General features: G+C 40.8%; 1 protein-coding gene across 7 annotated transcripts in view; it reads right to left on the reverse strand.

Annotated features, from left to right (window-relative positions):
• Positions 1–14688, reverse strand: part of CUL1 (cullin 1) — a 105977-nt gene that overhangs the window by 38736 nt on the left and 52553 nt on the right. For all 7 annotated transcript variants that reach the window (XM_050784894.1, XM_050784898.1, XM_050784895.1 and 4 more), the window contains exons 3-7: positions 8954–9128; positions 5613–5780; positions 3375–3425; positions 3085–3175; positions 2229–2392 (exon numbers count right to left, since the gene is read on the reverse strand). In XM_050784894.1, coding sequence (XP_050640851.1) covers positions 2229–2392; positions 3085–3175; positions 3375–3425; positions 5613–5780; positions 8954–9128 — 649 coding nt within the window. The remainder of the gene's footprint in view (positions 1–2228; positions 2393–3084; positions 3176–3374; positions 3426–5612; positions 5781–8953; positions 9129–14688) is intronic.

Raw genomic sequence — 14688 nt, forward strand, 5'->3', positions numbered from 1 at the left:
CCTCTAATAAACCCATAAAAAGAACAGGCTCGCACCACTGTCATGGATGTGCATCTGGATAAGAGGTCTTTAGGGACATAGTTTTAAAAGAATCACCACATACAGCAGAGTTTAATAAGAGAAGTGTTTAGGAATACAACACTGTCATATTAAACAATGAAATTACAGGCAATGCTAACATTCAAAACAGATTATGTTTCAAAAGTTCATTTGTTAGGCAGTTGTTTGAAACTCTGGGTGAGCTGGTTAGGTTCCAGATCAGCATACAAAAGTCAGTTTAGCCCACCATTATACACAAGGAACTATTAATATTCCCAGTATAATACTCTGAATAGTTCCGTTTTTGTTAAACTTTGAGATAGCAGAAATTTGTCAAGGACTTTCAACTTCAGACTTCTAAGCCCATTTATAACCACTATATCCTATAGGAAAACACATTCAGGTCACCACAAACAAACCAGACAGAACTTTCTCTATGAGGTTAGAGCGGAGCTGTTGCTTTTAATTGACTTTCTATCTCAGTTTATGGAAAAGAGATTCCGCAGTCCATTCATGCTCCAAGTGAACAGGGAATAAAGGGCAAGCAGGTGTCAGGCTTGCAAAGATCCAGACTCCTGGAGATCTCCTAGTATAAGGGTCCTCAAATGCTGGGCTGGGGGCCAGTATGGCTCTGTGGCCTGTTAAGAACTGGGCCGCACCACAGGAGGTGACCAGCAGATGAGTGAGTATTACCACCTGAGCTCTGCCTCCCGTCAGATCAGGGCAGCATTAGATTCTCATAGGAGCTCGAACCCTGTTGTGAACTACGCATGTGAGGGATCTACGTTGTGTGCTCCTTTGATCTGAGATGGAACAGTTTCATCCCCAAACCATCCCCCTTCTTCCCCCCACCGCCGTCCGTGATGCCAAAAGTGTTGGGGACCACTGTCCTAGTACAGCTAGGTCAAGGGTCAGCAAACCGTAGCCCATAGGCCAAATTCGGCCTGCCTGCCTTTTTCTGTAAATAAAGCTTTATTGGAACCCGGCCACACTCATTGGTGTACATATCCCACTGGCTGCTTTGTGCTGCAATGGCAGAGTTGAACAGCTGCAAAAGAGATCACATAGCTCACAAAGCCGAAAGTATTTCCTATGTAGCCCTTTACAAGATAAGTTTGCTGACTCCAGACCTATGTCATTCCTTAGAGTCTAAATCCAGGATGTCTGTATTTTTTTTTTTTTTTTTTTTTTGAGACGGAGTCTCACTCTGTCATCCAGGCTGGAGGGCAGTGGCACAATCTCGGCTCACTACAACCTCCGCCTCCCAGGTTCAAGTGATTCACCTGCCTCAGCCTCCTGAATAGCTGGGACTACAGGCATGCGCCACCACGCCCGGCTAAATTTTTTTGTATTTTTAGTAGAAACGGGGTTTCACCACCTTGGTCAGGCTGGTCTCAAACTCCTGACCTCAGGTGATCCACCTGCCTCGGCCTCCCAAAGTGCTGGGATTACAGGCGTGAGCCACCGCGCCCGGCCAGGATATCTGTATTTCTAAGAAAGAGAACAAAGAATAGTAATTCTACTAGATCTTTATTATCAGCAGGCCATGGTTACTCACATCTGTAATCCCAGTAATTTGGGAGGCCCAGGTGGCAGGATCACTTGAGCCCAAGAGTTTGAGACCAACCTGGGCAACCTATCTCTACAAAAATAAAACAATTAGCTGAGTGTGGCGGCTCATGCCTCTAATCCCATTACTTCTGGAGGTTGAAGTGGGAGGACAGCCATCCTCTCATATTAGAATTTAAATCCTGGTTTCAGAGGAACCTTTCCTCTAATATAATCCTGAAAGCTATGTAACAGATTCTTAGGGGTATTTTAGAAGCAAAAAAGGAGAAGCTTCAAGTTTGCAAATCTAAGAATATTTGTTTCTTAAAATTTTCTCATTGACGTGACTGTTATGCCCATTATATACAAATCCACATTCTAGGATAAACAGTTAAAAAAGTCATGTAGCTATTATGGTTATATCCTTAGAACAGCAAGGAGAACTCTTAGTCATGATTACCAAATTAATTTACAGAAGCTCCTTGGAGAATTAGGAGAAGCACTTGCACCTGATGAAGACACTATAGAAAAACAATGCCCAACAAATGACTTGTAAAGAAAGCTGTATATGCTAAAAAGAACTCACTTGAGTAGCAATGACTTTAACTTAAGTCTACTTAAAGTACTATATTGAAGCTTACCTTTTTCATATATTCAGTAACTGGGTTCTGCTGCAAGAATTCAGTACTCTCTCTGGTATAAAATCTCTCTGTGTCAGCCAAAAATTGAGATTCAAAGGATTCTTTATACACTGTTAACGTAGGGCCCTTTGCAAATGCATCATCTTCATTCAGCCCCAATTCCACTAGAAATGAATATGAGCTATATTTCAATTACCCTATTTTTTTGGTTATATTTCACAGAATATACTTAGGTGTAGCATTCAGTTTAAGTTATGTTTAAAAGGTAAATGTGAAATGGCAGGACATAAGTAACTCTTACTCACTAGTATTAAAGTACACTCTTTCAATAAAATAAAAAAGGAAAAAAATCCAAGATGTATAAAAAGCAAGTAATTCTGACCCATGGCCAGGTATGCTTCAAAATTATGATGAAGTTCCTTTAGAGAACTTTTATATTTCCAAAGGCAATAAAAATAACTAATTTTAAATTTGCAAAGAAATACAATGCTACCCAAGTTTTTAAGACATTGTATTACTTTATCAGTTTCTCAATCTCAATTTTTCAAGCTGATATAGATTTCTGGTTATCATTGAGCTCACACTCTAACATGTCCAGTAATCCACTACGAGACCAGAAAAGAAAATAATTAAAATGTCTATTTCATCAAAATTTCCTTAAGGCACACGGATCAAACAGCTTTTATGATGGATAAAAACAAAGTCACACTGACTTAAAAAGAAAGAGAAGTACCTTCGTAAATGCTAACAATGTCCTTTATAATATGAAAATATTTTAAAGTGAAATCTGTTAGAGCATTGTCATAATTGCCATTTGATGTGGAAACTTTGAATAAACTAAAGGGAAATTATTTACCGTAAGACTGTACAACTCCACTAATCAATCTTGTATTGATGGTTTCACCATTCCTTTCCTTTTCAATCAGCTTTAAAACAGCATTTGTTACCTTTAGAAAGGATGTAGAAAAATATTACACAGGTTATAGAATATGATATATATTACTACATATCCCTTAAACATTCACAGCCATTAAACAATGTAAGATGGGATAATCCAAAGGAGTGAGCAGACAAAGGCTAAGCAACGAAACTGTGAAGGGATTTTAAAAGGAACACGCACACGCACACGCTTACACCAGTAGGTACCTGTTTATTCAGTGGCCTGAACAGACAGTCTCTCCAAGTCACCAATGCAAGCTGGAGAAAAAAAAGTACAAAATATCTATACTTTTACTATGTTTTTCCAAGATTGAAGTCATAGGAAATAATCTAAATCTCAAATTACTTCATCAAAATTTCTAGATTACAAGTTGGTCAAAATCTGCTATCATGACGAAATCAGAAAGCCACTCTCTAGAGTCAACAACTTCAAGAGGTATCCAAGCACAGACATTTGTCAGCTCAACTTCTTTATTTATATTTTCTTTAACTGTTGTTGAAAACAGTATAGGAAAAGTTTAAAAACCGTAATTATTTTTAGGAGTCTGTGATGTTACTGTAGGGTACACATTTAGGTCAAGCAGGTTTCCAAAAGGAAATGAACCAAGATCATCCTGATTCCTATACTAACAACTTTTGAGTCTCAAGAAAGCATTTATATGTGAAAAAGAAAAAAAATCCCATTAGCTATTCCACAATACACACATATTTCAAAAAGGCATGGTGTACACATTTTTGTCAGTTAAAAAAATAAACAAAATGTTAAAGGGGAAGCACAAAAACCCCAAATCAAACAACTAAACCTAGAAAGTTTTGTTAGAACCAGATTAACTACATAGCAAAGTATCATTATGAACCAATTAACAATTTTGGTATAGAAACTGGAGCTACACAAACAATAAAAACAAGTCATGCATCCGGGATACATTATGCTTTTCTTTCTTTTCTTTTTTTTCTTTAGACAGGATCTCACTCTGTCCAGTGGTACGATCATGGCTAACTGCACCCTCCACCTCCTGGGCTCAAGCGATCCTACCTCAGCCTCATGTGTGGCTGGGACTATAGGTGCCTCACCATGCCTGGATACATTTTTTTGTAGGTCTCATTATGCTGCCCAGGCTGGTCTCCTGTCTCGGTCTCCCAACGTGCTAGGATTACAAGCATGAGCCACTGCAACCAGCATTATGTTTTTCTTTTAAATTTGTCAAAAGTGAAGCTACAAAGTATTGCTATTATAGCAACATTCTTGGATATGGTGATTAACTTCTTTATGTAGAATCTGACATTTTAACAAAACTAGTTTTAAAGGGCATTGCCTGTGTTGATCACGAACAGACTGTTCTGAGTCCTCCCTTAATTGCTCTAGAACACTGGTTCTCAAACTGGAGCATGCATCAGAATTGTCTGGAGAGCTTCTGAGTCCTCCCTTAATTGCTCTAGAACACTGGTCCTCAAACTGGAGCATGCATCAGAATTGTCTGGAGAGCTTGGTAAAACATTGCTGGGCCCCATCTCCAGAGTTTCTCCTTAAGTCTAGGATGAGGCCTAAGAATGTGCATTTCTAACAAGTCCCCAGGTGATGCTGACAGAGCAGGTTTGGGGACGTGATACGGTTTGGCTATGCCCCCAGCCAAATCTCACCTTGAACTATAGCTCCCATAATTCCCACATGTTGCGGGAGGCACTCAGTGGGAGAGAGCTGAATCATGGGGGTGGTTCCCCCACACTGTTCTCATGGTAGTGAATAAGTCTCACGAGATCTGATGGTTTTATAAGGGTTTCTGCTTTCGCTTGGCTCTCATTCTGTCTTGCCTGCCACCATGTAAGATGTGCCTTCTGCCATGATTATGAGGCCTTCCCAGCCACGTGGAACTGTTGAGCCCATTAAACTTTTCTTTATAAATTACCCAGTCTCAGGCAGTTTTTTATCAGAAGTTATGAAAACAGACAAATATGGGACCATACTTTGAAAGCCAATGGACAAAAAAACCCCTTTTGCTGACTGAAGCAACATATATTAATGAGAGTGATTTAGTAATTAATTCAGGGTCCTCTCCCTGAAGCAGGGTTTCCCAGACTATAAAGCATGGGAGGGCTAATCCTCAGGGCTCGCCCTCAGGTATGGCACCTGATTTGCCTGGGACTGCCACGACTCAGGACTTTCAGTGAGAAAACTCAGGCAGTTCCATGCCAATTGTGATGGTAGGGTCAGGTAATTAAAGAAGAAATTTTTAAAAAGCAAATGCAGAAATGGACAAATTGTATTTTAGAACTCCAATTTACCCATTCCTCTACTTTCTTGCTAAAAAATATTTAAGGGACATTTATTGATAAAACAATGAAAATTAGTTTACTACTCTGAAAAAAGCTTAATATTTGCCTAGATTCTCTTACTAAAAGACAATTTATCATTTTAAAAAAACACATTTAAAACAAAACTCTTACTGAATAGATTTCATATATTCCTTTTCGTCCTTCGTCACATTCACGGCGAACCCAATGTCTATTGAGGTAGGCACAAATTCCATTCAGTACTTTGCTTGAAAATCGATAATCTTCCCATTGTTGAGTGTAGAATTTCAGTACACTCTCATCCATCAAATCTTCTCCATCCTAAAAACAAGTTAACTAAAGCTTTAAGATGACTAATTTGTCACATTATAAATTAAAAATAAAAGTAACATCTACTGTATTAAAATACATTGATACATGTGATTTTAGATGGCTTCTTTAAATTATTCTGTATACAAAAACATGCTAATAAACTCACAAGAATATAGTAAAAACAATTCTTTCATCTCAAATTAAACAGGAACATTTTTCATGGTATTAAATATCCACAAACACTCAAAAAAAGTACCCTGAACATTTGATATGCAGGTAATTTCTTTTTATTAAGAAATTTACCTCAAAATCATCTGTATTTTTAATATTTTGTTTAAAAAAAAAATTGGCCAGGTACAGTGGCTCACACCTGTAATCCTAGCACTTTGGGAGGCCAAGGTGGGCAGATCACTTGAGGTCAGCAGTTCAAGACCAGCCTGGCCAACGTGGTGAAACCCTGTCTCTACTAAAAATACAAAAGTTAGCTGGCCGTGATGGTGCATGCCTGTAGTCCCAGCTATTCGGGAGGCTGAGGCAGGGGACTCGCTTGAACCCAGGAGACGGAGGCTGCAGTGAGCCAAGATCCTACCACTGCACTCTAGCCTGGGCAACAGAGCAAGACTCTGCCGCCCCCCTTCCCCCGCAAAAAAGAAATCAAATCAACATGTCCTACTCAGCAATTCAGACAACGAGGCTAATACTATTCAATTTTTAAATGTATCTTCTTCCTTCTTAAGAACCATCAAAACACTTTTTTGTGGTAATCTGTAAAAATAATGTGAGTACGATAGTATAACAATACTTCCTCTTTAACAAGCCCTCATAAAGAAAATGTGCATTTACCAAAATTATTTTTATCCAGATTTCTACAACTCGAGTCACGAATTTTTATTTGAAGGAGACTAGCTTGAAATTTTTTCTTAGGGATTAATGGCATCTACAAAGTAAGCTTTACCCTTTAAAAACGTTAATGGCGGCCGGGCGCGGTGGCTCACGCCTGTAATCCCAGCACTTTGGGAGGCCGAGATGGGCGGATCACGAGGTCAGGGGATCGAGACCATCCTGACTAACATGGTGAAACCCCGTCTCTACTAAAAATACAAAACTTAGCCGGGCGCGGTGGCGGGCGCCTGTAGTCCCAGCTACACGGGAGGCTGAGGCAGGAGAACGGCGTGAACCCGGGAGGCGGAGCTTGCAGTGAGCTGACATCTGGCCACTGCACCCCACCCTGGGCGACTGAGCGAGACTCCGTCTCAAAACAAAAACAAAAACAAAAACGTTAATGGCACTGTATGGCAGCACTGCCATTTAGGTGTGTGGAGCAGAGAAGCACGAAAGAGGAAGGTGGGGGCGGAAGGGCTGCAGGAAGGGCTGGGGTGAGCCCACTGGCTTCTCTGAGCCTCAGTGTCTTCAGTGAAAACTAAATGGCTACGACAGACTTGAAGCTCCACCTGTATAAGGTACACGAGTGACCGAACAAGCCATGTAAAAACCTGATCATCTCTTGACACACATAATTTTTTGTTCATTTAAATTTAAGTAATATGAAATGAACTTTAAAATGTAAAGCTAAGCTATTTTGGTTGATGGTAGCTGACCTTTTTAAAATGCAAAAATATCACTGAAGGCATGGTCATCAACATTATTACTTAGCACAATATACTGTTTCTTACTTTAGTACTAAAGAATAATTAATTAGAACATTCACTTTACAATGTGTTATGAATAAAAAGAACAGTGGCTTCAGCAAGACCTTAGAAACACCATGTGAGGAAGACGAAAATAATACACTAGTCACAACTTGTGGCCAGCCAACTACACACAGTCTGTTAGCATGATGTTTTAAAGTCTTCAATTAGCTTGTAAAAATAAATTAGGTAAAACAATTTTGCAGCATGCAGAAATTTCTGCACATCGTGTAAATCAAAACTATTTAAAATATATACACAGAAGAGTTCCTGCAAATGTCCCTGGGTTGAGAGTATAGATGTCTTCACTCTGTGACAGTGCAGAACCAGACGAAGGACCCACTCGCTCATCTTGTGGCTAGATACAAGGAGTCACACTGCCTTTGCTACAAAGGATGAAGACCAAGGAAGAAAAAGGCGGGAGATGAAAGGGAAAAGACTCCACCACTGCCCAACCAAAGGCTTGGAGTGGGAGGGACCTATGCTAGAAGGAAATGGATATTCACAGTGAAACTCATCCTAGTCACGAGCACAACTTCACAGCAGTTTTGAAATACATGTCATGGCCAGGCACTGTGGCTCACACCTGTAATCCCAACACTTCGGGAGACGGAGGCAGGAGGACTGCTTCAGCCCAGGAGTTGGAGACCAGCCTGGGCAACATAAAGAGACCCTGATTCTGCAAAAGATTTAAAAATTAGCTGGGAGCTGGGTATGGTGGTACATACCAGTAATCCTAGCTACTCAGAAGGCTAAAGCGGGAGGATTGTTTGAGCCCAGGAGTTGGAGGCTGCAATGACCTATGATTGGACTACTGCACTCCAGCCTGGGTGACAGAACAAGACCCTGTCTTTAAAAAAAAAAAAAAAAAAAAAAAAGGGAAAAGAAAAGATAAAAAAAAAAACAAACTTCACAACCATGTGTAAAGAGCAAGATCACATTTGAAAAAAATGGTTTCCAAGACTGAATAACCTTACAATTATTTATACACCTGACAGGGAACCCCACATTGGGTTTACAGTAAATGCAGGTAATATGAATATGTATTTGCTTTAAATAAAAAAGTTAATCACTTCTAACCACCAAATCCAAAATGGTTGGTAACTTAAGGAAGGTACTATTATGCTAAAAGGTTATCAAAACTTTCTAATTTTAAAAAACAGAATGAGCTGGGCACAGTGGTAAGAATTTGCAGAGCCTCAGCTACTCAGGAAGCTGAAGTGGAAGGATCACTCGAGCCCAGGAGATCAAAAATCCAGCCTAGGCAACATAGTGAGATCTCCATCTCGAAAAAACAAAACCCCAGAATATAGTTTATGATGATTTCATATTCACAGTAGGTAAAAGACTATGCAATAGCAAAACACTGTCACCCACATTAGTGTCTAAAACATAACAGATGACAGTGAAAGATTTAACAAGTTAGAACCACTATTTCACTCCTTTTTTAAATATCCTGTTATGAATACTCAGTATATATGTGAAACATCTTACCTTAAGAAGATTTGTCAAGTAATTCTTCAAAAATTCCTTAAGTCGTTTATACAATTCCAGGCCAACAAACTGAGCTCCTCCAGGTGTCTGCCCCTTTTTCGACTTAGAAGGAGGAACTCCAGCTCCTCGTGCTTGGTTTGACTGGTGAACACTAGTACAGTAGTTATAAACATGACTTGGAGAGAAGTTAAGGAAACCAACATATATCACAGACATTAACGGTCATTAACATAAACATATTTTCTTATATTTCATTACCAGTGCATTCCCAATATATCAACCAAAACCTGTTAAAAACTAGAGTGGAACAAAGATCCCATTCACACTATCCATAAAGCTAAAGGCAACAAGCCCCATTCACAAGGTTCTTGGTAGGCCTTGAGAGCAACGCCGCCAAGGTGGAGAAGGGAACATTCCAGGAGGGAGGCTGCCAATAAAAAAATCTGGACCTTTTACATTATCTAATGTGACTGACCTTGTGGAAAACTGTCCCAAAAGGAAAATGCAATCACTGACTCCTGGAAAAGCAAACAGCTAACAACAAGCACTGTCTATTATGATGCTCAGCTGTAACTTTTTCAGAGGCACACATTCTAAATATTGAAATAACACAAACTTTATTTTAAAATGACTTAGAGAGCCAAGTCCTTATATTACAATAGTCGTAGACGTCTAAAACTTATCAGTCAATGGCAGCAGTGTCCACACACTACTGAGAAATACAGAGATGTATAAACCACAGCAGAGACAGCTGATTGCAAAACAGCTGCGTCTGCAGGGGGAGCACAGAGAATGAGAAGATGGGGACGGGAAGGGCAGAGAACCACCATGTTCTGTTGTATCCTTTAAATACGATGAGCTTATCTGCATGTATTATTAATTGACTAAAATGAACGGAAAGATACTTATACTCAGAAATATCAACAAAACAGAACAAAACAATATTCTGGTATAATTAAGAATTTACTACATAAAGATACTTCAAGACAATGGGTAAAAGATTATCTAATAAATGGCATGAGGCAAGATATTTCTAAATATTCCATGTTATATTCCAAAATATATTACAAATGGATTAGGATTTAAAATATACAAGCTAAAACAGTAAAACCAAGAATATATATGTGAACACTTATCTGTTCTCAGGTTGGAGTGGCCGTTTCTAAGTAAGGTCATACAAAAAAATGAATTCAGGCCGGGTGCGGTGGCTCACGCCTGTAATCCCAGCACTTTGGGAGGCCGAGATGGGGGAATCACGAGGTCAGGAGATCGAGACCATCCTGGCTAACACGGTGAAATCCCATCCGTTTGGGGTCCCTGACTTCCCACAACATGTCTCTACTAAAAACACACAAAAAAATTAGCCGGGCATGGTGGTGCGCACCTGTAGTCTCAGCTACTCGGGAGGCTGAGGCAGGATAATGGCGTGAACCCAGGAGGAGGAGGTTGCAGGAAGCCGAGATCGTGCCACTGCACTCCAGCCTGGACGACAGAGCAAGACTCCGTCTCAAAAACAAAACAAAACAAAACAAAAAACAAAACAGAGAATCACAGATTACAATAAGCAACTACTGTATACTCATGACCCAGTTTTGATAGATCTTACTGCATTCCCACACTTGTCTCATATTCCACCTACAGTCCCCCTCAACTTTTGAGAAAATAAAATATTACAGGTTATAAGTGAAGCACTATGTTCTCTTCTTTCATCCCACTCCTTCCTCTTACCCTAGCAAACACCACCATGTTTGGGTATGTATCATTCCTGTTTTTAGATTTTGCTGGATAAATATATATCAAATATATTTCACATGTCCTACATTTTGTTTTGTTTTTTTTTTGAGATGGAGTTTCACTCTTGTTGCCCAGGCTGGAGTGCAATGGTGTAATCTTGGCTCACTACAACTTCCGCCTCCCGGGTTCAAGCGATTCTCCTGCCTCAGCCTCCCAAGTAGCTGGGATTACAGGCAGGCGCCACCATACCTGGCTAATTTTGTATGTTTATAGAGATGAGGTTTCTCCATGTAGGTCAGGCTGGTCTCAAACTCCCAACCTCAGATGATCTGCACGCCTCAGCCTCCCGAAGTGCTGGGATTACAGGCGTGAGCCACCGTGCTTGGCCATGTTTTACATTTTTAAATTACACAAACTCTAACATGTACATTTGCTCTGTCATTTGTTTTTGATGGTATTTGACATAGCCACAGCTGTAATATACTGTGTAACACACATTTATAAAACTTTATCAACTCTCTTGGTGGTGGACCTTGATAATGGTCCTTTTGGCAGGTGCCTTTTTTGTGTGTATTTACAAAGCTGCAAAGAATAAAACTAGCAGGTCTCCTTGCATACATGTACAAGTTTCTTGGAGCACATAAATACTAAGTGACAAGAGACTTATATTCTTTTTTTTTTTTTTTTTGAGACAGAGTCTCACTCTGTTGCCCAGGCTGGAGTGCAGTGATGCGGTCTTGGCTCACTGCAACCTCCCGGGTTCAAGCGATTCTCCTGCCTCAGCCTCCAGAGTAGCTGGGATTACAGGCACCTGCCACCATTCCCAGCTAATTTTTGTATTTTTAGTAGAGACAGGATTTCACTGTATTGGCCAGGCTGGTCTTGAACTCCTGACCTCAGGCAATCCACCTGCCTCGACCTCCCAAAATTGCTAGGATTACAGATGTGAGCCACCTTGCCAGGCCCTTTTAAACAATTTTTTTGTAGAGATGGGGTCTTGCTATGTTGCCCTGGTTGGTCCAAAACTCCTGGGCTCAAGCAATCCTCCTGCTTTGGCCTCCCAAAGTGGTAGGTTTAACTTTATTAAGAGTTGCCAACTTGGTGCTACAAAGCGGCTGTCCAGCACCCTGTAGTGCATGAGTTTTCATTGACTACAACCTTGGCCATGCATTCATACTGTGGTTTATCATGGTTTTAATATCCATTTCTAGGGCATAGGCAGAGTTTTTTTTTTTTTTTTTAGAGACAGGATCTCACTATGTTGCCCAGGCTGGAGTGCAGTGGCTATTCACAGACATGATCATAGCATGCTACTGCCTCAAACTCTTGGTCTGAAGTGATCTCCCACCTTAGCCTCCTGTGAAGCTGAAAATTCAGGCACATGCCACCACATTGGCTTGACTTAGCACAGTTCTTTTAAGGGCCTTAGGATTTTCAGAATGGTAAGTGAACACTCCTTTCAACAAAGTCACCAGCTACATTTACCCCTAAGAGAGTCAGCCTGTCCTCTGAAGCTTTGACACAAGCATTAACTTCTCTCTAGCCATGAAAGTACCAGGTGGCATTGAATACTATGCAGCCATAAAAAAGGATGAGTTCAGGTCCTTTGCAGGGACATGGATGAAGCTGGAAACCATCATTCTGAGCAAACTATCACAAGGACAGAAAACCAAACACTGCATGTTCTCACTCATAGGTGGGAATTGAACAATGAGGACACTTGGACACAGGGCGGGGAACATCACACACCAGGGCCTGTCATGGGGTGGGGGGCTGGGGGAGGGATTGCATTAGGAGAAATACCTAATGTAAATGGCGAGTTAATGGGTGCAGCAAACCAACAATGGCACATGTATTCCTATGTAACAAACCTGCACGTTGTGCACGTATACCCTAGAACCTAAATTTAAAAAAAAAAAAAAAAAAAAAAAAAGTCCTAGGTGGCATCTCCTTCCAATAGAAGGACGTGCAGTGGGAGTCGGGGCACCAGCAGGGCAGAAGGCCTTGGGGGTGCAGGCTGTGTGGGGACGGTGAGACTTACAGAGCGAGCTGCTGCTGAGTGTGTGACCCTCCTGGGGGCAAGAGGCCTCCAGAGTGTGCAGGACGTGAGAGGCTCTAGTTTCTGTGTCAAGAGGTCCAAGGAAGGCTTATCACCAGGCTGAGGCTACAAGGACACAAAATTTTAAGACTCAAAATTTTAAGAATTGGCAGCACTTTGGGAGGCCGAGGCAGGCGGATCACGAGGCCAGGAGATCAAGACCATCCTGGCTAACACGGTGAAACCCTGTCTCTACTAAAGATACAAAAAAAAAAAAATAATAATAATAATAATAGCTGGGCATGGTGGCGGGCATCTGTAGTCGCAGCTACTTGGGAGGCTGAGGCAGGAGAATTGCGTGAACCTGGGAGACGGAGCTTGCAGTGAGCTGAGATTATGTCACTACACTCCAGCCTGGGTGACAGAGTGACACTCTGTCTCAAAATTAAATAAATAAATAAATAATCTGTTGCTTACACAGCCACCTTCATCAATGATCCTAGATTTCTGGCTAATTTGCTGTCCTCCATCGGCACTCGCTGCTTCACCTTGCACTGTTATAAAAGATGGCTTCTTTTCTTTAATCGCATGAACCAACCTCTGCTAGCTTCTAGCTTTCCTTCTGTAGCTTCCTCACTTCTCTCAGCCTTCACAGAATTGCAGAGAGTTAGGGCGTTGCTCTGGATTAGGCACTGGCTTAAGGGAACGCTGTGGCTGGTTTGATCTTCTATCCAGACCACTCCAACTTTCTCCTTATCAGCAATACGGCTGTTTCGCTTTCTTATCATTTGTGCTTTCACTGGAGCAGCGCTTTTAATTTCCTCCAAGAACTTTTCCTTTGCATGCACAATTTCGCTAACCTTTTAGCACAAGAGGCCTAGCTTTTGGCCTGTCTCAGCTTTCAACAGGCCTTCCTCATTCAGCTTAATTGTTGCTAGCTTTTGATCTACAGTGAGAGACATGCAACTCTTCCTTTCACTTGAACACTCTGAAGCCATTGTGGGGGTTATCAATTGGCCTCAATTCAATGTTGTTGTGTCTCAGGGAGTAGGGAGGCCAGAGAGAGAGGGGGAAACGGCCAGTCGGTGGAGCAGACACACGCATTTATGGATTAAGTTTGCTGTTTTAGATGGGTACAGGGTGTGGCACTTCAAAGCCATTCTTTTTATCATTAATTTTGCCACACGCTTGTCTGTTAGTTTTTTTAAGAACTATTTTGGGTTTTAATAATTTTCATTACTGTATCTTTATTTCATTTCTGTACCTTTTTACTTTCCTTTTTTTTTTTTTGAAATGGAGTCTTGCTCCATTGCCCAGGCTGGAGCGTGGTGGCGCAATCTCGGCTAATTGCAATCTCTGTCTCCCGGGTTCAAGTGATTCTCCTGCCTTAGCCTCCTGAGTAATGGGGATTACAGGCGCACACCACCACGCCTGGCTAATTTTCATGTTTTCAGTAGAGACGGGGTTTCTCTACACTGGTCAGGCTGGTCTCGAACTCCTGACTTCAGGTGATCTGCCCACCTGTGCCTCCCACAGTGTTGGGATTATAGGCGTGAGCCACCACGCCTGGCCTACTTCTTTCCTTACATATGCTTTTTCTCTACAAATCCTTGTTTTGGTTAACTTTATAATTTTTTTTACATAAGCATTTAAAATACTTATATAAAATGTTCATACTACATGGAAAGTATATGAAAAACTTATACTAGAGTTTCTTCTACATGTCACTTGGCTGCATCACATAAATCTTATGTGTATATATTTTCCTTATCATTCAGTTATATTTTCTCTTTTCCACTGTTCTAAGAGTTAAACAGTTTAGATTTCCAAAATGTATTCTTTTACCTTCAAAAAATTTAATTTTATTTTAAAATTAAATTGCAGAAACATGAGAATGTTATCTTTTTGATAGTTTCTTTAAAATGTGATGAGACTTGTTGCCAAGTATGTAATTTCTGCTGGG

This window comes from Macaca thibetana, chromosome 3 (genome assembly GCF_024542745.1).
Source record: "Macaca thibetana thibetana isolate TM-01 chromosome 3, ASM2454274v1, whole genome shotgun sequence".
Lineage (NCBI taxonomy): Eukaryota > Metazoa > Chordata > Mammalia > Primates > Cercopithecidae > Macaca > Macaca thibetana.